The sequence below is a fragment of the Ruditapes philippinarum genome, unplaced genomic scaffold (assembly GCF_026571515.1).
Source record: "Ruditapes philippinarum isolate M1 unplaced genomic scaffold, ASM2657151v2 ctg7426_1_1_1_1, whole genome shotgun sequence".
NCBI classification, from domain to species: Eukaryota; Metazoa; Mollusca; class Bivalvia; order Venerida; family Veneridae; genus Ruditapes; species Ruditapes philippinarum.
Genome location: NW_026865267.1, coordinates 1 through 25,862, shown reverse-complemented (window position 1 = coordinate 25,862; position 25,862 = coordinate 1). Strand labels below are relative to the sequence as shown.

Here is a 25,862-nt window from a genome sequence, read left to right as displayed (position 1 = left end):
AGCTTCAATTGATATGTACAAGTTTTTTTCTGGAATGGCAAACACTAATGTCTTATTCGAATGTGACGTTAATTTACCATTTGTTTATTATAATAATAAAAAATATATATATTGTTATGATAAAAGTTTCTCGTTGTTTTTTAATGTATTTAATGCCAAAGTGTGACTCCAAATTTGCATAGAAAGACACTACATATACTTTAAACCACATTAAAATTTAAACAACTCTAATATCTGCGATATTTAATAAAATATCTTTGTACGGTATGTGTTCAAAACAATAACATTATTTCGAAAGGCTATTCTTAGATAAAAGATAATACTGTGGAATACAGTTTCAGAGTATGTATGAAGACGTGCGTTTTAGTTTATATTATTATTTTACATGATTTGTAGTAAAGTTGGAAATGCTTTTTGTGATTTACGAGCGAGTATTTTTCTAAATTTAGTACGTTTTTTCTGTAGAACCTAATTTACTTTTAACATGAATAAGCTTTGAGTGATTAAAAGCATTTAATATATCGTTACCAACTTAATCATCTAAAGAACAAAATCCATAGACAAGGTGTTATCTTCTGAACCACCGAGATGGCTATTCTTTTCTCGTAATTTGGATTTAATCAGGAATGACAGAATTTACAAGGTTCAAGAAAAGTTCATACATTCACTAGCGGTTTCGTAGAGACATTTATGACGGCTTTTATAAAAATGAAACATATGTAACACTTAAATAATATTTGGTTTTTATTGTTCTAAACAAAGGATTTAATATAAATTATTTGTTTTAAACATTACGCGTACCCATTTTGTCATTTAACATTTACACATTGGTGTTATTTGTAAACATATGTGACGCGCTCAGCGATTTTTGGCCCAATTGAGTTTTTAATCATTGTGAGAAAAACGCTTGCAAAGTCACGCGAATTTTCATCTCTTAATTTTTAGGGTTTCCCTTCAAAACAGGGTATCTTTGAAAGTTTAAAGACTAAAATAAACTAAAAAGAAATAAAAAAATACTTTTTGAACAGCCCTTCTCAGCTTCCACGATAATCATTTCCCAAAAATCTATATTTAGAATAAATACACTGTGTAAACTCAGGAGTCAGGTCAGCGAGTAAACACATGTAGATTCACTACCTTTTACGTCATGTTACTGCATATTTGGAGGTTTAAATAAATATTAAGGTAAGTGCATCTTTATTATTTATGCTATTTTGTTCATTATTTTTTTCTGATATGATGAATATGAATAACCATCGTATTTTTACTTTAAACAATTAATGGGACCATGACACTTGAACTGGTTTATATAAAAAAAACATGGCAGGCATCTAGGTCAGGTCATGACAGACAATTTTTTTGGGATACATTGTTTATTGCACTCGATTTGTATTTGTCATGGTCTTTATAGAAAGTTATTGTTAACCTTTTTTTCTAAATTAGACATTGATAACATAACAAAATAAATTGAAGTCCAGGCTGCAATAAAAGAAAAAAAGTCTATTTTTTTCTACATCACTATGACAAAAAAATGTAACTGGACACATTACATATTTTGCAATTTGTTTACAATGAATGAGCTTGATGTAGATCTACATCAAGAAGATTTATACTGTAGGCCTATAAAATATTTCTAAAAAAGGAAATATATGACAAGGCTACTGTACAGTACTGTAATTATTGACAAATGAATTTCTATTACAATTCAAGATCTTTTTTGTAAAGAAAATGTTATCCCTGTACTGCATGCTGCTTTTGAAATACATTTAATAGATCTAGTACTGTGATTGAAGATGTCACCATAGATAGATATTAAAATGCATTTATTATTATAAGCCCTTTGCCTTTGGTAGTATCTACAATAAATCATATTATATTCACATTACTAATACCACATAGCATATTCTACCAGCAGGGCTTCCATTAAGTTCCAAACATTGGCAGTCAAAGACTGCAAAATGTCTGTAATTGGAAGTCACTTTATAGGTAAAGAAGGAAAAGCATTACATTTTGGAAGCCAAAATCAAGGAGTAAATGACTCCCAAACTTTAACTAACAGAAGCCCTGCTACCAGGATATTTTTAACATTTATGAGCCAGCACTTTTTGCTGATGAAATATTTTGTGTTGTTGTTTTAGGTCTGACAGCCAACATACATTTAAGATCTTCAACTTAGTTCATCAGAGTTTTGAAGTAGATAATATGATTATCCAGCATGTTGGAGCCATTTTCTTCAAGGAAATGTACTGGTAAGTGTTTTGATACTTGGTTTAAAGATCAAATGATTAACTATGATTGTAATCATTGTATACATATGTAAATAACCATCATAAACTGACCATTCTCAACCATTTTTATCAAATAATGATAATGATAATTTTCCTGAATTGCAGTTGAAAGTAATGTATCTTATTTGCAATTTAGCATTTTATATATGATGTCAGATGAGATCTTAAAAATATTGTTTTAAAATTAAATAACTCTGTACAGTAACATGAACTAAATTTTAAGTTTATATTTAGAAATAATGCTGTATTGTTTATGCAAATATTCTGTCAATAATGTTAAGCTCTTAAAGTACATATACATAATTTTCAGAACACATAGATAGTTCACCTATTTGCTGATGAATATACTAAACTATTGTTGGAAATGAGGCACAATGTGTGACATAGTTCTATGCACTTTGAGCACCAGGGTTATGGAGTAAAAAAGACAACTACTTGTATCAACTGTACTGTATTGGTCAAGATAAACACTTCAATTGGGTAAGCATGTATATTTATGCAATATTCCACATTCTCTTGACTTTTTGAAATAAAGAGTGCGGTGTTCCTACCACAATACATGCATATAATGTAGATTTAGATTATTTTACTCATGTTCAAGATTAATGTAACTGCTACATATACATGATATATGGACTGTAATATAATACACAAGAACTTACATGATGAACAAGACCTTATATGAACCCAATAGCTGCGCAACACTAAGGTATACAACAATTTACTTATAGTTCATTTCTGTTCAGTCAAATCATCATATACACTATATTTTTTCATTTATACTTACTTAGGTTTTTGTTATTTCAGTATGGCATGTGAGAAGTCAATGACTTGTCTATGTTTGACAGTATACCAAAAGTGAATTACATTTTCATAGAATTTGTCTTTAGAAGTATCCCTGAAAAAGCTGAATACTGCAGTGGCAGGTGTTACAGTATTTTCACTTAATTGTGAAACAAGTTTTTGCAAGTTTTATATATGAATCACTTTTTGCATACAAAAACTGAAGGCATATGAGGAGAATGAGGAGACATAGTTGTTATTACCCTGTTTGGGTCAACCCTCAATCTGGGGTTGCAAGACTACATTCAAGGACATAAGTGAGCTGTCATTTGTGACTTCCCATGTGATTGAAAGAATCTGTAATTGTAATTGTTTTAAATTCATTGAAATTATTTCAATTTAAAAATATACTTATATGTTATTCATATTATACAATTTAATTAAAATACACTGATCAGAATTATGATTACACTGTCAATATCTGTAACTGAAAATTTGTCAGGAACATAACTAGTGCAAGCTCTTTCTATTTTTTTGGTTAAATTTCTGAAAGACTTTTGAAGTTATTGTGAATACAATTATGTAATGTTATATGGAATATTTTTTTCATAAAATGCAATTATTTTAAATCATTCAGTTATTTTTGCATTTTTTTTTGTTACCATGGCAACCAAAATACACCATTTTTGCAATCAGTGCATTAAAGAATATTTGTTTTGCATTGGATTTATATTTTATATGCTATCATGTTATAGTTGTGCGTTTTAAAGTTGACTAACTTAAGTTATGATATTCACCTTAATCATGGAAAAGTTACTGAAATTCTGAGAATTTAATTCTTATGTTTAAAGTTATTATCAATAACTATTAAAGGGAAAAATGAAAAATCCTTTTTTTTTCTGAAAAGTCTTTAATATTGTTGTCTTTTAATATAATATATGCATTAATTTGGTGATGAATTAATCATGTTAAGTGCAAAAATATTGCATTTGATGATTTTTTTTATTTTTTGTTGCCATGGCAACCGATTTTTGAAAACAAACGATAGTTTTTATATCAAGATATTACATATATTACACTAAGATGAATGATCACTTTATATTTTTTTATTTTATTGTGTATAACTATGGAATTATTTCTAGTTTATATATACCAATAAAAGTTTAAAAAGTATTTTTGTTATGGTTGTGTCATACAAATTAGAATATTTCATAAAATATCAAGTATTTTTAAAAAATAATTGTTTCCAGCTATTCAGCAGATGTTGTTCTACCACAAACTAGTCATAACTCATTTTCGCCCAAATATCACATTTGGGCCAAAAATCGCTGAGCTTGTCACATATTTTATTGATTTTTTTCACTGTATATATAAAGGATATGTTCCGATATTTTTCTCTTGTAAAACTGTGCACGTAAATTAAAAGATGTGAACAGTCGAGCTGCAGTCCTATTACTTTTTGAACAAAATATATGCAATTTCTTATATGTAATATCCATTCTGTGTATTGGAGTATTAACAAAATATATATTTATTTTCATACAGCATTATGCAATAAATACCCGACTTAACAGTATAACAGATAGATATAACATATAAGAAACTATATTTTCCCATTATTCATGTGTATGAGGGTTGTTGACTGCAGCTCTCCTGTTCACATCTTTTAATTTACGTGTGTTACGGCACCATATGTAAAACGGCACCATTTGTAAAATGGTGCACCATATGTCAAAAAATCGGTTTTGTTAATAGCATTTTAAATACTATCTTGAAAAAGCATGCACCAATAAAAGAAAAACGTATCAAACGTGAACACCGCCCGGAATGGTTAACTGCTGAGATAAAATATCTTATACATGAACGCGATTACTATCATAAAGTAGGGAAACATGAACAATACAAATTGCTCAGAAATAAAATAACATCATTGATTAAAAAAAGTAAAAGAGATTTCTTTAACAATGCTATTAAAAATAACAAAGATCCGGCATTTTTATGGAAAAATTTAAAGGACGTTCCAAATCTAAATAAAAAAGGTTGTATTACAATGCCAGACAGACTAGTAACAGGTAATAAAGAAATTTACGGAACTGTAAATATTATAAATGAATTAAACAAGTATTTTGTCAATATCTCGAATGTCATACATAAAACAAAGTTTTCAAATACAAATTTTTCAAAATTAAAAGAAACTTTAGACCAAAAGCTAATGTATCATGAATTTAATATTGAATTAATTACACCGTTTGAAGTAAAACTTATTATTGAAAAACTGAATATTAAAAAATCTACAGGATAAGATGGAATTGGACCAAACATCATCAAATATTGTGGAGATTACATTACACCAATAATTGCATCAATTATCAATAATAGTATTAAATCTAATATTTTCCCAGATGATTTAAAAATAGCTCGAGTTATACCTATTTTTAATATCGGGGGATAAGAATGAAGCAAATAACTATCAAAAAAAAAAAAAAAAAAAAAAAAAAAAACAGGTAGTTCTTTTGATTTACACAATGATGTTAATTGTACTACGCGTAATGTAATTTACCTCATTACATGTAAAGGCTGTAAAAAGCAATACGTAGGTCAGACTAATCAAAATGTATCATGCAGAATGAATAAACATAGATTTGATATAAGAAATTGTGACGTTAATCCAGTTTCACATGTTGCGATCCATTTCGGATCAAACGATAATAAGTGTTCATTGTCAGATTTTTCATTTTTACCTATAGAAATTATAGACAACAACATGGACCGGTTATGTAAAGAATCTTTTTGGATTCATAAATTAAATACTATGATTCCAAATGGACTAAATAATAAAGTATTGTTTGATTTATAAATGGTTACATGAATATTAATATGTTTGTCTATTATCTTATTTTTATTAACACTGTCTAATAGACATCTGTATCACTGTTGATCCATTTTAATTCATGTACCAGCTTTATTTATAGCATAAATATTTGTTTCTACATGTTATCATAGTTTTGCCGCTAAACGCCATAACGTTTTTCGCGCGTTTAACGCGTGTTAAGTTATGACGTCGCTTCCGGTAATTTTATTATGTTTTGCACTGATGAAGGCATATAGCCGAAACGTTTGCAATTAAATTAAATTACTAAATGTTCGTGTTTGTGTGGCTTGTCTGATTATTTTATTCGTTTATACCACACAATGGCATCTCAAGAAGATCCACGACAAATTTTGAAGAAATTAGCGGTAAAACAGATGAAGAGCGCATTACATGCGCGTTTCTTACAAGACTGCATTAATGATGACATCGTACCGAAGGGTCTTCGTCTTTCTTTGAAGGTGAGCGTCGGACCAGATGGTAAAGAATTACAGGATGACATAAACAAGCTACTTCATAAAGTAAGTGTTGAAATTTGTGAACGTATTAAAGAGGACCATCTCCGTCACAATGACAAAACAGATAATATGATTGAAAATACGCGACGTTTATTGCAAAATAAACTTACTACTTCCGATTTCTCCAATCTTGAAAATGAAATTACAAGTTACACAGAAGACAAAAAGAATGACATTGTTATTAAAACATGAAAGGAAACTGACATATTTGAGAGAAGAAATGAGTAAATCTAGATCTACTTTGAATAAAAACGGAAATCATTCCCCTGTCAACACTGATTCCATATCAACGTCGCCGCAAATTGTAAATTATGATAGTAACAGAACAAGACTGGCAAACGGTAAAAAAGAAACAAAGATCATCTAAATCGACAAAGAAATTTACGGTTAACAAAAATGTTAATAATATTTCAACCAAAGCTGCAACAACTACAAAAACAGGTTTAATCCAACCAACCTTAGAAAATCAGAAATCAAAAAACGTGAAAACCCCGGGCACCAAGAAAACATACAGGGAGGCCGTGATCAACGGGGAACCAAAGAATCTGAAAACAAATCAACTGCTACAAAAAATGGACATAGTGTTACAAGAAATAAAGGAAATCGCAATGATAACAACAAAGCAAAATCACGAAGGTTCAAAAAATTCCAGACACGAAATCAATATAAAAAATATAAAAAGCGGAAAAGTCAGATACAACAAGGTAAAAAAACAGTGTTGAACTTATCATCACGCCCAATGTCAGAAACTGAACTGATAGTGCTTGGAAAAGGGTTAGGATTTTGTCCACGATATAATTCGCATGATAAGGTTCTATTAGCGGAAGAAGTTTTTCATTTTTCAAGACGTTTAAGACTAAAAGAATACTTCAACGATTTGTATAAAAATGATAACAACGAAATCGATGATAATAACCAAAAAGAAGAATATCAAAATTTGCCGTTCTATAATAAAACATCATCTACCTTTACCCCACCTAGCGGGAGAGACATTTATTTGGATTTTTATATTGAGGCTATAAGTAATGAAATTATGCACTCTTCTAAACAAAAACGGTTTCGTCCTAATATATCCAAACAAGAACTCCAGTCGCTTAAAGACCTATCTCGTGATACAAATATTATTATCAAAAAAGCAGACAAATCCAATACCATCGTTATAATGGACAAACAGAAGTACATCGACGAATTGAATCGACAACTGAACGATGAGCGATATTACAAAAAAGTAGAAAAGGAACAACATAATTTGACTAAGTTAAAAATAGAAGAATGTGTAAATGAAATACAGGAAAATAATGTAAGCATTACTAAACAATTTGACATGTTCCCGTCTACTATTCGTACACCTCAATTTTACATTTTACCGAAAACGCATAAATCATATGATGAGAAACTTCCTCTTGGATACCCTGGTCGTCCCATTGTTTCAGCATGTAGCTCCAGTACTGAGAACATAGCGAAATACCTAGACTTTATTTTAAATCCTTATATGCAAAGTTTGCCTTCCTATATCAAGGATACCACCGACTTCATAAATAAGGTTCGTAATCTTAAATTAAACAAAGACACCTATCTAGTTACCCTTGATGTTTCATCATTATACACAAATATCCCTCATAATGAAGGTATTAAATCTTGTATATATTTTTTACAGAAAGATAAAGGAAACAATAACATCAAAGCTAATGATATAAGGAAATTGTTAAATATTGTTTTACATAATAATTGCTTTGAGTTTAACGATCAGAGTTATTTACAAACCATGGGCACAGCAATGGGAAGCCCTATGGCACCTTCTTATGCTTCATTATTCATGGGTAGACTAGAAGAGCAATTTCTTAACTCTACTTATGTAAAACCTGATGTCTGGTTACGTTTCCTAGATGATATTTTTATGATTTGGAATGATTCTTTGGAAACGCTTAACTTTTTTATAGATTCCTTAAATAGTTTCCACCCGAATATTAAATTCACTTACAATATTTCTAAAAGTTCGGTACCTTTTCTTGATGTTTCTGTATCTAAAGACGTAACAGGAAAAATTGTTACCGATATATTTTGCAAACCTACAAATATGCATTTGTATTTAGATTTACATCCTCTCATCCTTTATCATGTAAGCGTGGTATCCCGTTTAGTCAAGCTAAACGTTATAGACGTGTCATTTCCGATGACGGTACTTTTAAGCAGTCTTTAGATACGTTAAATAGATATTTTTCTGATAGAAATTATCCTAAATCTATTATTGAGAAAGCGTTTTCTAAAATTGAAGGCATGTCCCAAAATGATGCTCTAAGTCCTGTCGTTAAAAATACTAGTTCAATAATACCTTTTACTGTATGTTTTAATACATCTCTGCCTAATATTGGTGAAATCTTAAATAAATATTGGGATCTATTACTTTTGTCTGATAAGGTAAGCGTTAAAAATATACATAACAAGTTCAAACCTATTTTAGCATATAGACGTCATAAAAACATTCGAGATTATCTTATTAGAAGTGCTTTACTTGATCGCACATTTTTATCTAGCCAATGTTTACGAAGTAGATGTTCACATTGTAACAATATAATTGTTGGCTCCCAATTAAATAGCAGCATAACAGGTAGTTCTTTTGATGTACACAATGATGTTAACTGTACTACGCGTAATGTAATTTACCTTATTACATGTGAAGGCTGTAAAAAGCAATACGTAGGTCAGACTAATCAAAATGTATCATGCAGAATGAATAAACATATATTTGATATAAGAAATTGTGACGTTAATCCAGTTTCACATGTTGCGATCCATTTCGGATCAAAAGATAATAAGTGTTCATTGTCAGAATTTTCATTTTTACCTATAGAAATTATAGATAACAACATGGACCGGTTATGTAAAGAATCTTTTTGTATCCATAAATTAAATACTATGATTCCAAATGGACTAAATAATAAAGTATTGTTTGATTTATAATGCGTTACATGAATATTAATATGTTTGTCTATTATCTTATTTTTATTAACACTGTCTAATAGACATCTGTATCACTGTTGATCCATTTTAATTCATGTACCAGCTTTATTTATAGCATAAATATTTGTTTCTACATGTTATCATAGTTTTGCCGCTAAACGCCATAACGTTTTTCGCGCGTTTAACGCGTGTTAAGTTATGACGTCGCTTCCGGTAATTTTATTATGTTTTGCACTGATGAAGGCATATAGCCGAAACGTTTGCAATTAAATTAAATTACTAAATGTTCGTGTTTGTGTGGCTTGTCTGATTATTGCAAATAACTATCGACCGATATCAATTTTGTCAACTATATCCAAAATATTTGAGCGCCATATTGCCAAACAAATACACTCATTCTTTGAAAAAAACGAACATAATTCATAATAAACAATAAGGATTTCGTAAAAATCATTCATGTAATACTGCACTCATTAGTTTAATAGATACTTGGTTAAAAGATGTTGACAGTGGGAAAATTATCGGGACTGTATTCTTAGACTTAAAGAAAGCCTTTGATTTGGTTGACCATGAAATACTTTTGCATAAACTTAAACTTTATCATTTTTCTGAAAATGCCGTTAAGTTTTTAAGTCATATCTTTCTTACAGAATACAACTGGTTAAAATAGGTAATCTTCAATCTCAGCCAATGAAAATAATTTCCGGTGTTCCACAAGGCTCAATATTAGGACCTTTATTATTTCTAATATACATAAATGACATAGCTTTCATAGGTAATGATATAAAAATTGATTTATACGCAGATGATTTTACTCTTTATGAGTCCGGAGAAAATATATCAAAAGTAGAAATAAAACTTCAAGATCATTTAAATAATATTGCCAAATGGTGCAAAATAAATAATATGGCCTTAAATCCAGATAAATCAAAATGAATGGTAAGAGGAACAAGACAAAAAGTAAATATTATGAGAAAATTAATTCTTAAGATAAATGAAATAGCTCTTGAAAATGTAACTGATCAAAAAGACACATTTTCTTACATGTCTTATTATGGCATGAACATTTGGAACAATATACCTTAAAATCGTAAATCTAAAAAACCTTAAATTTTTTAAAAAAATAAAAGCAATTTTTGGTTCATATGATGAATGAATGGTTGAATGAATGAAATAAATATATGAACGAACGAACGAATGATGCAATATACGTATATGTTTAAACAAATTGTTGAGTGTCTGTCGAAAGTATATGAGTTGTAATATTCTAAAAATTACATATTATACATTCATTTTTCTACCTATGCATATCCTGTTGTTGTTGTTGTTGTTGTTGCTGTTTTCTATTTCAGAAGGCCACATTGGAAATAAGATATATATGATTGTTATTGTATGTTCTTAATGTGTAACCTTCTTTAAATAAAGATATTATTATTATTATTATTATTATTATTATGTTTCTTCATGAAACTTAGCATTTTTAAGTTACACTTTGTTCCCCGTTAAACCTTTCCTTGACGTTTGTTTAATATTTATCAAAAACTGTTCGGGAGTAGGTTATTGACATTACATTATTCTGCCTTCATTGCCTTTTGTTAATTGATACGGATCCGTACTGCCAGTTACGCTGATTGATCTCCAAAATACGGAGGGGCAAACATACAATGTAAAATAACGATTGAAAGTAAATAACTGGGTGCTATTTATCTCGATAGGAAAACTAAACCTCAAGAAACAATTGCCAACACTTTCATATTGTATTGACTTTAGAACGGAAGCTATGGTATGAGTCCATATAAAAATGAAAACTGGTGAATAAAGTAACGTTTTACACGTCATAATAACAAATACTCCTTTAAACCATATTTTAAAGACTCCCTACATATTTTTTCGGAATGTTCCATTTTAAAAACAAGAGCTTGCATGATGGAATATTCTGTTTCGGCTAGTGTTACCATCTCTATAAACGGCTGCAGGCTAGATAACCCTTTCACACCAAGGTTAATGTCCATTCCTGAAAATATCAAATATACGTCTTAAATATCAACGAAGAACAATACAAAATATAATAGCAGATAAGGCTTTAAGTGATGAAAAATATTTTATTTATCTTATATTCTTTTCTAAACATGTTGTTGTTTTTTAAAAGTAATAATTATTAGGATAAACACATACAAGGAAATACATTTTATTTTGTTATTATCATTACTGCGTGCAAAATACATTAATTATGTCAATTTGAATGTTATTGATATATTTAGACACTTTATTGCATAAATACTTCGTGTTACTATTTACCCCGCCAGCCATGTAAATAAATGAAAATGAATCAGTTGTAGTAACACGTTTAATCAGTGAACAAATTATGTTTTATATTTTGCATTACGGTATTTAATTACAATATTTCTCTTTAGAACAGATAGGACATATAATATACCTGTATTAAAGTTATATGATCTAGATGCATCATCCTCGCATAATCGTATTCAATTACAATATTCGTATATAGAATAAATATGAAAATTGATATAATACCTGTGTTATAGTTATATGACATGGATGCTTCACCCTCGGTTATTATAAAGAGATCACAGTCAGATATATAAGCGACATTTTCCATTCTTTGTGATAACTTGATCTCGTATAATCTCGGACTAAACTTCATGTTGTTAAGACAATACGAGTCACTGATACTCGCCTCGTCTGATCGTTTATATATGTTGTAACATTTTAAAAATATATTCCTCATCATCTGTAAAAGAACGTAATACAACATTATAATAGTAATAGAGAGTATATATATATCATATATTATAGTACAAAATCTTCATTATTTAAATCTATCCATCAGGAGGATAACAGTTTAAGGTATAATTAATCACCTAAAAAATACAATATAGAAACCATTAAAAAGAAAGCATTAAAATCAAATTTGTTTGTTGATATATTGTACTTTATAGAACAACATACATTGACAAAAAACAGGTTATACTCACTGACTTATCTAATACTGTTTTCAATGCCCTGACAATATTAGAGTCGCATTTATTTACAGCTAATGCCATATATCTACACCTGGAATTTCCAAATAGTTTTAAAGTGAATTTAGAACTCCCATTCTCCTCAAATGCAGAAGAAATATATGCAGATAAGTCAAAAGAAAGATTGTGAATACGCTTCTCTGGTCTTGGTACTAAAGTTTCATTGTTTCTTTCAACTGCAGCCACAGCTCCAAATATTCCACTAGAATGAATGACACATTCATCACTGAGTCCTAATGTATGTGAAGCAAGACCTGTAGACCCATCACAACATATAACCAATTTACGACCTGGGATATTGTCTATATCGTCTCTTTTTTCACGAGCAAACTGTAAAATACAAAAACTATCCTTTTTATTTCATGTATATTATGTACAAATGTACTAATATACCATGCTTTTCAACAATTGCTTATATTTTCAAACATTGGGAAAAAATAAACGCTTCAAACTATGATTTCATGTCAAATCCAATGTTACAAGTTCGATTTGTTATAATTATTATGCTAAATAGTGTTTAATTTTAGAATCACTTTCAAAACTGTGAGTTTTCGAATGTTTATTTCTTTTTCCTTAAGACTTCTGATTTGATAAAGGCTGAACTATTAAAAAATACAAAAGTAAATTATTAATGACCAATAAAGATCCCTGATCTTAAATATCAAATGGTTGTTTCTTTTACTGGTAGGTAAAAGGCCCGTTATGCTTCAGAAATGCTTTTATTTTTGCTGCTCAAAATCTTTTTACTTTTGGTGTCCTGTTATATTCTCAAAATAGGTTACTCATTGGCTTATTATCTTAACCATTTGTTTTGCATCTAGTGCTTGTTGGCAATCTTTGCAGTTATACGGATTCAGTATTTTGTATATTTGTATGGAACTCAAAATACTACTGTAACATTGTTTACAGTTTGCTACGTTTCTGACATACAAGTCTATATTCAGCACTACTTTTTTCAAGTGAAATGCATTTAACATACTCTAAAATCATTATCTTAACGTAATAAAACTGATGTTTCAAATTTCTAAATAAGATAAAAGTTAATTTCATACTTTTAAAGTATCTTTACCTCTCGCAAGATGAACAGAAGTAAACTATTAAAAGTGTTTCGGTAAGTATGCTACCTCTTATATTTTATACTTAAACGTCCTGACTGAAAGCTTCCAGACAGCCTCATAGTATCGATTCGCTGCATTTGGAACACAAATGTCAATGGATTCAATGAAAGCCGTGTTATATTCATAAAATACATTGACCTTGACGACAAAAAATTGAAATATCTATTATTTAATATAGCGTAGCGAATATTTTTATGACATAAACTCATTAATGAATTTGTATATAATCTCAGTATAAAAGCAAATGTGAAGGCCTACCATATGTGTCAACAAATTTTGTTTGAGAGAAAATTTATTATTATTCGACAAATGAAACTTTTAGAAACCTAAAAACACTTGTCAAACAGTAAAAATATTGAAAATATACAAAGATTATGTTTATCTTAAAAATTGTCAAAAACTGACTTTTGATAGAATAACAATTTGAAAAATATGTTTGAAATAATACAGTAAAACAATAATAAGTCAGCAAAGATTTTCATTTGTTTATTTCAATATAATGCGTTCGAACAATGCTCCTGATGGTTTAAATAAAACAATAATATGATTTCAACACTGACCCAAAATTAAAACTGCATTTTATTGTAACAGGAAATGCTTACCTTAGTTCCAAAATGCATCGTGATTTCTTTAGAATAAAGCGGCAGTATGTGTATAATATATTCCAAGTAAATTCCAACGCGTGTATAAAAGCACCCTTCATGCCATAAACCTTCCAAATTATCAAAATCTACCCCATAACGCCGGAGAAAAGACACTTGAGCACTTTGTAATGCAATTTGATACGTCCGCTTTTCAACATTAGATTTACTCTGTTCTTCATATAGCACCAATTTCTTTACTCGTTTACAATGAACGGCGACAAGGGCTGATGTCAAACCTATAGGTCCAGCTCCTACAATTATAACTGACAATTGTGCATTATTCCTGCGGATTTTATTAAGTATTATTTTGCTCCCCAAGAAAACTGCCACAGCTGAGAATGTCATGACAAAATAAATGGAAATGTTCATAGAATGTATCTGCAGTATCTTGGCAATTTCATCCTCTGTACATGTCTTAGTCACTTCTCCCAGAGAATTGTTTATATAAAATCCAAGGTGCATTTTTACGACAAATATATCGATATAACATGCATGTCTAACTTACATACCTTAAATACAAAAATAAACTTATTTTCTCATTTTTATACCCCTAAAACATTTATGTAAATCTATGCATTCCCAAATAAATTTTTTATCACAATTATATCTGCAAACATTCCAATTATTTTACTCCACACGAATGGTTCTACTCCTTGATCAATATCGTTGATCTTTCAAAACGTGAAAGAGAAGGAAAATGGTAAATATTTAGTTGCTTATGTCTGAAATGGAAAAACAAAATATAAGATTAAAGTATTTAGCGTTCGAAATGGGGTATTTAATTTATGCACTTAACCTTATTTCATATGTAAACAGTTTTTATATCGATTGGTAGGGTATCTATCTTGTGCACTTTCATCCTATTTTCGGTAACAGTGATATATTTGTTTTTCATCTCATTTGTTTGACCTACAATGTTTAGCCTAATCATTCACACACAGATTTACCATCACCTTTGAAACGCTATATTTAAGATATTCCAAAAATGATTTCATTAACTTGTAAGTTAAATCTTTGTTCAATTATTTTGACGTGAAATGACATAAGAACTTCTACACAGAATACTGTAAATGTCTTCAATGACGAGACTACTGTAATTTGTATACGCAGCTCAACATTCTATTATGATATTATTGTTTTATTACCAATCCTATCATGTTATTTATTAGTAATGAAAAAAAGTATAATTGTATATGTCTCCCTTGAGTTTTTATCTGAAAAAGGTATGTTTATAATTAATCATAGATGTTAAATTTAAATGGCAGTTTCGAATCAAATTTAAACATATTTGGTCCGTGTTATATTTTTTTTTCTAAAAGAGAAGTCGTAAAGCGTTTAGAAATAGAAATTGAACGATTAAGCTGCAAGATTGAGCTCTTAGATATTTGGTTAAATAAGAAAACGTGTTCTTGTGGAAACTCTATGCCACACATTCGATATAACATATGGTTGAAATAACATGTATTATAATAATCATTAACAAAAGATAAAAGACATTTTAAAAAGGTTCAAAAAGGTTCATTTCATGAGATTATTGAAGATTATTTTCCAAACATTACAAAATTCATGATTGTTATAATCTTATATTCATTCCGATCAAATGACTTTCGGCAAACAGACAGATGAGCAAATTTCTAAGATAAAGATTATACATGTACAAATTTATAAGCATATGATATTTTGTAAAGATCGGATATACTGATAAATAAATTTGAAAAACGGATTTTACTTAATAAAATATCTTTTATCAAATTGGCTCGAGGTAAGCCAAATAACTTTGATGTGTATATAGAACAAATTAAAATGTTAGTACAACAGATTTCTCCTTTTTTCAGATTATTTCATTAATCTCACATATTTTATTTTACAAACACTTAAAGTTCCTTTGTTAACATTTTACCTATCCGTTTCAATATATCTATAAGAAATACAACAGGTATGTGATAATTAGTTATATGAAGACTGACTAAATAAAAGGAAAATTTAGAAAACATACTCGATAACTTAAAATTTTATGGTATTTACGTGTAAACGATCAAAACATTAACCAAATAAGCTTTTTTGGGCAAGGGCCCAAGATAATGTGCAAAAACGTTTGGCCAAACCCTTTTGTATATTGTGTAATTAATTATGTTGATGTAAAAAATTGATGTATATTTATATATGCAATAAAAATATTATTAAACTATATAACTAAAATTAGCTGATTAAGAAACCAACGGACATTTTCTATTAAAAAAACATGACCTCCTTTTACAAAACTAAGTAATCAAATCTGCATAAATAAGTAATACTACACCCATTAAACATAAAAACAAAATACCTAACCATAAACATTGTATATCCATATCACAAAAGTATTTAACCACAGATTATTGTATATCCCATATTCAATCGGATATCACAGGAATGAATGAAGGTTCTATAAATGTGTGTACTGTTTTATCAGCCTTTCGTTCACTCTTTCAGTGTTTTTATCGGATTCCGATACAACCTCTATAGCATGTTAGACAGCTATGTTTTAAAATTTGTTTAATTTGTTCTTTGATTATACGTAACGTATTGGATTGCATCGCATTGGACAACTAATACAGAATCGTTATCCTTATTGCAAGACGAACGATTGTTGTTTTTGCCATAACGTTGATATCTAGATTAGTTATTTAGTTAATCTTTCTGAGTAATTACGTTCTTAGTAAATGTCACCAGACTACATTTCAATTTAAATCTTGTGAGACAAATAAAATAAAATTGTTGTCCAATTTTGTGATAAATATTAAATGGAAAATACACCATTTAAAAGATGAACTGGTTGCATGCATTCTATCATTTTATTTTTGTAATAATAATGAAACATTTACTAATTTGTATAATTTAATCCGGACCCCGAATGACATCCCTAATAATTTTGTACCTATAATCTTCACGCAAATGGAACTTTATCGACATTATAATCTGATGTGGCTTGACAAACGCCAACCAAAGCTTTTATCTTAGTAAGTTAGAGTAAAAATGGTTAAGGTATCTTTGAATAAGACGTTCTCGTAAACTTTATCATAATAATGATTAATTATGTAATATGCAAAGGACGAACTAATTTACATATATCTTTCATTCGTCGCAAGCAAGTTCTCTTGAGATCTTGAGGGACATTCACGTTTTAGAATTGATATGTCTAAGCACAGAAATACAACATCTCTCTTATATGTTAGCTTAAATTGTCATTCCTCATTGCCATCCTCTCTGTCTGTCTTCTGCTGTAACTGATTGTTTCAACAGGACTCATTTGATTAATGACAGTCCAGTCCGCTCCTGAAGCAATTAATAATACAGTAAATAGAACTAAACATAAAGGGTGAACAAAGTAAATCAGGATGTTACCGGGGATTAAAAAACCATACATTCTTGAAATGTTTCCATTCATAATACATGTACGTTAAAACATATATTTCCTAGAGGTCAACGTTATCTCTTTGTGGTAATGATTTATGTTCCATAAATAGAACGTTAACAACTACACAAAAAAATGAAAATATAATGAAACTAGTATATTTTATACATGTGCAGTTATCGTATAAGCTTCCCATTAAACAATCCTCATTTTTTTTAAGTTTGTATTGAGGTCAAGTATCAAAACATCATATTTTCCTTAAATAAGTGAACATATTAAGTTTTACATAAGGCTCATGTTGAGCACCAATGCGATTATTTTTATAATCATAATGTTTTATGATCCTGGCGGTCCTGATAAATTGCATTTGCAATCAGTTGTTCAAAGGTTCTTTTCTAAACAACAATGTTACATTTACAAACACTTCAACTGTACAAACTCCTGATGATATCCTTCAAAAGCAGTTTTTTTATCATGCACATTTGTAGAATCATGAATATAAGACACAATTTAAACATATAACGTTTATTTTTCTCTTTTTAATGTTGTTTTTGGCAATAAAGAGTAAGAATCACATTGACATTTAAAAACCATTTTTCGAAAAAAGGTTTTTAAAAACAATTTAAAAGCAATATTTTGTATGGACATGTATTTTCAATTTTTGAGATGCATTTGTTTGTTCACTTATCTTTAAGACTTTAATGAAACAATCAAGTATATTTACGTTTGCAGGATGAACATTCTACAAAGAACATGAAATTGATGGCTTAATAAACACTATTTTATAATAGACGTAAAAGACCATGTGTGTATAGGCTCCAACAAGTTAACGAATTAATATCTATAGATAATATCTTTAAAAGCCAATAACATTTTAAATAAGTGATACAATAACATTAATTCAATCAAAGTAAAAAGGCGTGTTTTATCGGTAATATTGAATATTGCTGAGTTATTTCCTATGCTTTGAAATTTAAAGCATGGATGATTGGATTCAGCAAAATGAAAAGTTGAATCTAAGAAGGTCTTTGTTTCAAAATCGATGCGAAATTTAGTACTTGTTTGAAGTTTTTTGTGACACTTTCTAATGGGAAATAACAACTGTATCTGCACAACATGACCACATGGTAATCGTTCGTTTAAGAGTGTTCAGATTAACTTGTAACTTTTATTGGCTATGCATTCTACTGCCATTTTCACGGCACCCTCTGTCTCTTTTGGCCTGTGTCATTGAATGGGTTATTTGTAAAGTTCATTTCGTTGACATTCCGTTCGGAAATCTTGTAAAATACAATTTCCGACAACAACTCAATTAGCAATGTTACAGCGCGAACAATCCTATTTTCTGTGGTCAAATGTCTCAGTTTATAGGATTTTTACTGCCTTGTAAATTGTATTGAAAATGTTGAAAAATCCAGGCCTTTAATTGACTCATTTCCCCGACAGATTTATTAACTCATTTTTAAGCTCCCAGTACGTTAAACTCTGTTATAAATGTGTTCAAACGTAATTAACAATTCCGTTTAATTTTTGTCACTGTTTTTAAACTTTTTTGAAAACATTGTTTTTACTGTCAATTTACTTTACATTATCATTTTAGTTTTTGAACAACCTAAATGTAAAGATATTGAAATGGTATAAAAAATAATGAATCCATAACCAAATGATCGGGAATATACCTATACAAAAATGTAAAACAACCTTGTCAGGAGGCAGGGGCATTGAAATATAAAATGAGCCGCGTCACGACAAAACCAACATAGTGCGCTTGCGACCAGCATGGATCCAGACCAGCCTGCGCATCCGCGCAGTCTGATCAGGATCCATGCTGTTTCGCTTACCAAAACTCTATTACAGAGTAGAGAAACTGATAGCGAACAGCAATGGATCCTGATCAAGACTGCGCGGAGGGCAGGCTGTCTGGATCCATGGCTGGTTGCAAACCAAACTATTAGTTTGGTTTTGTTCGTGACGCGGCTCAAAAGGTCTCATTGGCACTAGCATACATAATGTCACTTAAGTAAATGCTTGTTTTTTTCACAATGAAAAGTTAATTTGGGAAAACAGAACAAAATTCTTATACATTCAAATTGTTAATGAACCTCTGTATGTTTATAAGTCAGTATCAAAGTAAGTCAAGTATTGCAGAAAAACGTTGCGTAAAATGCTCTATTATAAGAACAAAAACAGGAAAAAGAAGTAATGGGAATAATCATGACAAATGATAATATACCTTTAAAGTTTATACCACACACAAAGTCCTATCAACTAAGTAAGTATTTATTTTTGTTTCTGTTAAAACAATTTTTAGAGTCCCCATTTGCTATACGAAACAAAGATATTTATCCATAAAAAAGCATTTATCAAAGGTAAGACTAAATTTTTTACATATAAAACAACTAACTTCATTTTTTTTGTCTTGATACAAAATACTTGGGTTTCATTAATATTTTTCTACTTCGTTATGGAATAAACTCTAAGGGGCCACGGAGGCGTCTTATACATTGTCCCATGGGCTATATAATAATGGAACTGGAATTGAAATAGACTTTTCCATTTTGGCAATTAAATATTAACTCTGAATTGCTTTTCAAAACACTATTTGGTAAACAGTCCGTCAGAACATATTTTATTGGAGTGACAGCATACCAAATTTAAGCAATACATTTGAGAAAACACACACACACAATAAAAACGGTGAAGCAATTTGATGTAAGGGCATAATAACGCTACAAGTGAGTGTCTTTGAATTGTCTGACCGGGAAAATGTGTTTGATACGCCCACCCTGGACGAGAACTGTTTTTAATTTTTCACTGATTGATAGATTGATTTCAACATGGAATAAATGAAACGTTTGCATGGACTTCCATGTAATGTTTTGATAAAGTACAAAAATAAAATACAACTGCAATCATATATTTGAACAACGGGCCTAATTTGGTCATTCAAGTTACATTCCATGTATGCTTATTTTAAGAAAAATCATCTCTTCTCAAATTTACATTAAGACAACAAAGAAGACTTAGTCCGCTTACTCCAAATGACGATTTCCTACAGAGTTTGAAGCTCAACAAATTATTTTATATTTGTTTCCTACATTGTACATTATAAAACTTATACAAACAGTTTGCTATCACTACAGGCAAGCTTTTTAATGAGGCTAATGTCTTTGCAAAAATTCCAAGAATATTTTGTTATTGATTGACCTGATAGTCCGTAATCCTTTGACAACTCCATTAGGTTTGTTTGCATTTGTTCTTTTACCGCTGTACTGTATATTACTATACTAATTTTTACATGTTATTTGGAGAATACATGTCAATGACCTTTGTAGGATTCTCAGAAAATGAAATCTTACAATATCCTGACAGGGGCTTCACCTGTTGTAAGGGCCTTAAACTGACAATAAACAGCATACTTATGTGTCTTTTGATTTGTACGTCGAAAGAAACCTACCAAAATGACGTTATCGCGGAAAAAATATCAATTATGTCTGATAAGTTACGAGATACGTTTAATAAATTATTTCATTTATTAAGAACAAACGTTCGGACAGCCTCTGTAGAAGCTTCAATATCTTACTCATCACTCTTACTCCTTCAGACTTTGTCATTGTATTTTCAATAATTTATACAGTAACTATTATTACATCATTATCAAAGACCCTAAAAATTGAGCCATTTCTCAAGGCTATTTTGTTTTATAAATATGTACAATGTAATATAAATGTTTATATGTATGCCCTGTTTAATTTATTGATAATGATCATGTATAATATTGTAATTAAGGATGTCACAACATTTAAGTGAAATTTTATATTATGCATATAATTATTCTTCTAAACCAATTTCCAAACTTCCAAAAATAATTGAAGTAACTACCGTAACATATTTTTATTGCTACAAGACACCAATCGCATTAGTTCGATAACGGTAGCCAATTAATGTTTTTACTTTGTGTCCATGTACAGAAGCTCTCTAATAACCAGTTCTTTTTCAGCAACCAAACATAGCAAATTCCTGCCATGACGAAATATGTGCACTATATCGACCTTATCTGAAAATATATAAATCATACGGCGGTAATCACATAGTAGTGGTGGAAGGGAGAGGATTTTAAAATATTGTGTTCTACAAAAAGTTTTAATGTGTCACTTACCTTCTTTAAAGCTGGCGAAGTTGAACAGGCCGGGAGCTAAGTCTGCAACGGCTAAATATAGCTCGAGGAGGCGTCATCTTATTAAGAACATTAAGATTTTCAACCAAATTACATTGAAAACCTTGTCATTTTATTAGAGATTTTCGACCATGCAACCACATACATGCATCGAGGACATATTGTAAAGAAAGTGACCGTGCGACCACATACACGCATCACATGATTCCCCTTCTCATACGAGAAAGAGACAAAGAGCTGTCCGCCCTTTTAATGAAGGACAGACTTTTAAAACATACCAGTTCCTTATTTTTTATTGATCAGGAGGTTAATTTCGCATTTATGTCTTGAATTGGTTTATATACAACTATAGTTATGCAAATCAAGCGTGGGTCAGTTTTCGTCCTTTTGAGTTCGCTATGAAATTTTCAAAAGATCATATTTAGTAGTTTTTTCTACTTTTCATTCTGTGTATATTTTCCCGAAAACGTGAACGTTTCAAAAACGTTTTATATGCATTGAATATATACTTCACACAATTTGTTTGCAAATATTTACCTTGGGGACATTTTTGCGAAATAATGCATTCAATTTATTCGACTTATCCGACTTAAAAAAGTAATTGTGATAAGCTGCAAGAGAAAAGAGAAAATTGACCTGACACTGGTAAAACTGTACATATTTGTACATATTTGAAAGTCTAATCAAAGCCTGTTGAATTTGTAAAATGCACTTTTCAAACTTCCAAGCTTTTATAACTGTCTATCAATCTTTGAGATCAAGATAGACAGTTCTAAAGTTATTCAGCCATGCTTACAGAGCCGGTTCAGTCTGCACGGATGCACAGGTGTTCTGCGTGTGACATAATAACTATGTAAGCATGATGAAAACCATTATATAACCATATTGTCTATGTTTACAATACATATCATGTCTAAAAAGTAAAAAATAAAAGAAACAGTGTGTTTTAGTCTAGGAATCTGCATGTAAAATTTGAGGCCAAAACTTGGCCCAGAGGAGGTGTCTAATACTTGTGTGCTTTGGTTCTCACATTGACTTCAAATATTGTGCCAAATTCCAGGCTTTCACGTATCTCTTTACTGAAAATAGTGAAAACGCAAGGTCGCGATAGTAGAACGGTGAAACCGCGATGTAATATCGTGTTTTCATCATCATTCTATTGCAACTTCACCATCGTACTATTACGATTTCACCATCGTGCCATCGTGTTTTCATAATTGTACCATCGTGTTCTCATCATCGTACATCGCGGCTTAAGATGGATAAAAAATGACGATTGTCCAAACGGAACACCGTAGGAATCTGAAAAAGTGAAAGCTGGCAATTAATTGTAGAAGACATAAAGAAGAGAAAAAGAGAGAGAAAAAAGCTTGATTATATCATCTCAGAGGAAATATCTGTCTTCTATTTACGAGATTCCTTGTCAAGTTAAGCCCTGTCTTTTATTAGACTAAGGTTTAAATTGTTTGAAATTTAATCTGAAGACACGCCCATTTTGAACGATAGCATTTTTCAGCGTTACATTTTGCACATAGAATATGTGATTTGTATGCATAAATTTGTACGATAGGCTTTGACTATTATGGAGTGTGTACCAACAGAATATCACTAAAGACATATATACTATTAAAACAAAGTATGATATTACATTCTAGTTACATTTAATTTTGCTGTACATTTATTTTATTCTAAACGTAACAATATAACTGTAAAGACAAACAAAGGCTGACACAAAATGATGATTCCCAGCAGAGTTCTCACGAAGTTATCAGCATGGTATATGAAATTAAAAGATCAATTAATTCAGCGAACGTGAATTTATAGTAACGCTTGAATCCGTTTTGGCAAAGTTACGCATGTATATTCGAGTACAAAATGGAAAAATATTTAAATATCACTACAGGCACAATTTTTAATCATGCTAATGTCTTTGTAAAAATTCCGAGACCCTTTTTTCTTTTCTCATCTTTTGACGACATGTGCATAATTTTTTTTACTACCTATTCTATGTGTTTCGTATAATCTGGGGGATACAAGTCACTGGCCTGAGATGAAATGTTGGACAATGAAATCTTACAAACTATTGTCATTCTCAGCAGCTTTATAAAGAAGGGTGTCAACAGTTAAATAGCAATTTGCATTTTACGGGGAAAGAAACCTGATGAAATGACATTAGCTCCGAGAAAAATATCATTATGTATTACGAGATGCGTTTAACAAATACTGAAGACTTATAAACATCTAAGGTAGCTTACATATCTTACTCATCAACTTTATCCTTAAGACGTTGCCATTGAATTTTCAATCATTCATTCTATTTTAACACCTGTGAATCCAACTAAGTCCCCCGTTAATAAAGTCTATTTTGCCTTATCATTATGCATTAATGTGTATTCAGTATGCGGTGGGTGATGCGATGTAATGTTTTGTTAATAAAATATATGATATTGGCGACTATATTATTTTATAGTATTTTCTATTATGTGTGTGATAAACAAATTTATTAAGAAACATGACCAATATTTGACGACCAGGACAAACACGACAGAATCAGTGTCAATACCGTAAACAGGCATTCACCCTAGAGCCAATACGACGCGCCTTGGATTAGTAAGAAAGCAAACAAGGAATCACTGTTACTTATCGAAAGAAAAAAAAGTTTACATTACGGCGAAATGGCAAAAGAATATTAAAATTTTACTGTTCACAGACAATTCACAAAACAAACATACACAAAATATTTAAATTGATAAATCTTTGCATTTACATGTAAGTAGTAAAATTGACAATAAATTGTAGAATATATTTTGAAGAGAAAAACGCGACATGATAAATTGTTCTCAGAGGAAATATCTGTCCTCGATTTACGAGACTCGTTTGTCAAGTTAATCTTTTACAGACTGCATTTGATTAGATTTAGACGCAAGCACTCTACCACAAATCCATTTGTTTGCCCAGTCATCGTATTGTCGTTAATTTTTTTCCCAGCTCTTGCGACATTTTTATGACATTCAATTACAATAGATTGCTTTCTGGTTAGTCATTCAGTACTTTATTTTATCACTATTCTACGAATGTTTTTTTTTTCTTTTGTTGTTGTTGTTTTTTGTTTTGTTTTTTTCTTTTCTTGCACGGTGCTGTACGAGTTTCATTTAATACACATGTAACATTAAACATAAGGACAACCTTTATGATTGTATCAATTAAACGTCGGACTGATTTTATATGAATCGATTTATCTAATACTTACATTTTAATTGTCAAAGTCCTTCAAAAATTCATTGGACCTACGGTCTAGGTCAAGGCCCATGACTGCTTTGTATCAGGATCAAATGATGTTGATTTTATTTCCATTCCTGTGTTATACAAAAATTGACCGTGCTTAAATAAATGGGATATAAACAAAATATTACAAAATGCCGATTTGCACACAGGCCCTATTTGGGGATAAAAAACACGAAAACCAATACAAATGCAAAAAGAATAATCGAATCAAATTAGGATCAATTTTCAGATCTAAATCAATATTTGGAACAACTATAAAATCCCCATATCTTATAAAGTAACAAGAAATTCATTTTAAATTTTGATAAATCACAATTTTAGGTCCATATCTATCACATTGATATTTAATATTTAATCTACGAGGATAATAACGGGAAAAATGAGTTTTTGATTTTGATCTAATAAGAGCACGGGGGCAGGTTCTAGAACAAAATATTAACAAACTTCTTAACATAATTAATTCAATTTGAGCTGAGTGTGCTTAAACTTCAAGTTCTTTTAAGATTAAATGTCTGATGCATTGTAGCACGTTATTAAACGGTCGTCTGCTCGAACACGTCATTGTGTTTGCCTTTGCTTCTTTTATGATATGTATAATAACACAAGCACTTCCTCCTTTAAAATAATTTGATTCTCATGTTAATATATAACTTCATGTCCTTACACTTACAGAAGACACCATTTCTCCCATAAAACGCTTAAGGTCAGTCGTAAATCATTTTGAATGTGACAAAATGACCCGTCTGTCCACTTACAGTATTCCTGAATATTCGCACGAGATAAATAA

General features: G+C 30.2%; 1 protein-coding gene and 1 long non-coding RNA gene across 2 annotated transcripts; one reads left to right on the top strand and one right to left on the bottom strand.

The window, feature by feature from the left end:
* Positions 1-861: 861 nt before the first annotated feature.
* On the top strand, positions 862-2,762 carry LOC132728438 (uncharacterized). Its single transcript, XR_009625487.1, has 3 exons — positions 862-1,185; positions 2,139-2,249; positions 2,599-2,762. It is a non-coding gene; the product is annotated as an uncharacterized LOC132728438 (long non-coding RNA).
* An 8,160-nt stretch (positions 2,763-10,922) lies between these two features.
* Positions 10,923-14,759, bottom strand: LOC132728440 (uncharacterized). Its single transcript, XM_060714082.1, has 4 exons — positions 14,181-14,759; positions 12,416-12,790; positions 11,955-12,171; positions 10,923-11,433 (listed from the first exon to the last, which is right to left on the bottom strand). The coding sequence occupies exons 1-4, from the start codon at positions 14,682-14,684 to the stop codon at positions 11,255-11,257; spliced, it is 1,275 nt and encodes a 424-aa protein (XP_060570065.1). The 5' UTR covers positions 14,685-14,759; the 3' UTR covers positions 10,923-11,254.
* Between the last annotated feature and the right edge of the window lie 11,103 nt (positions 14,760-25,862).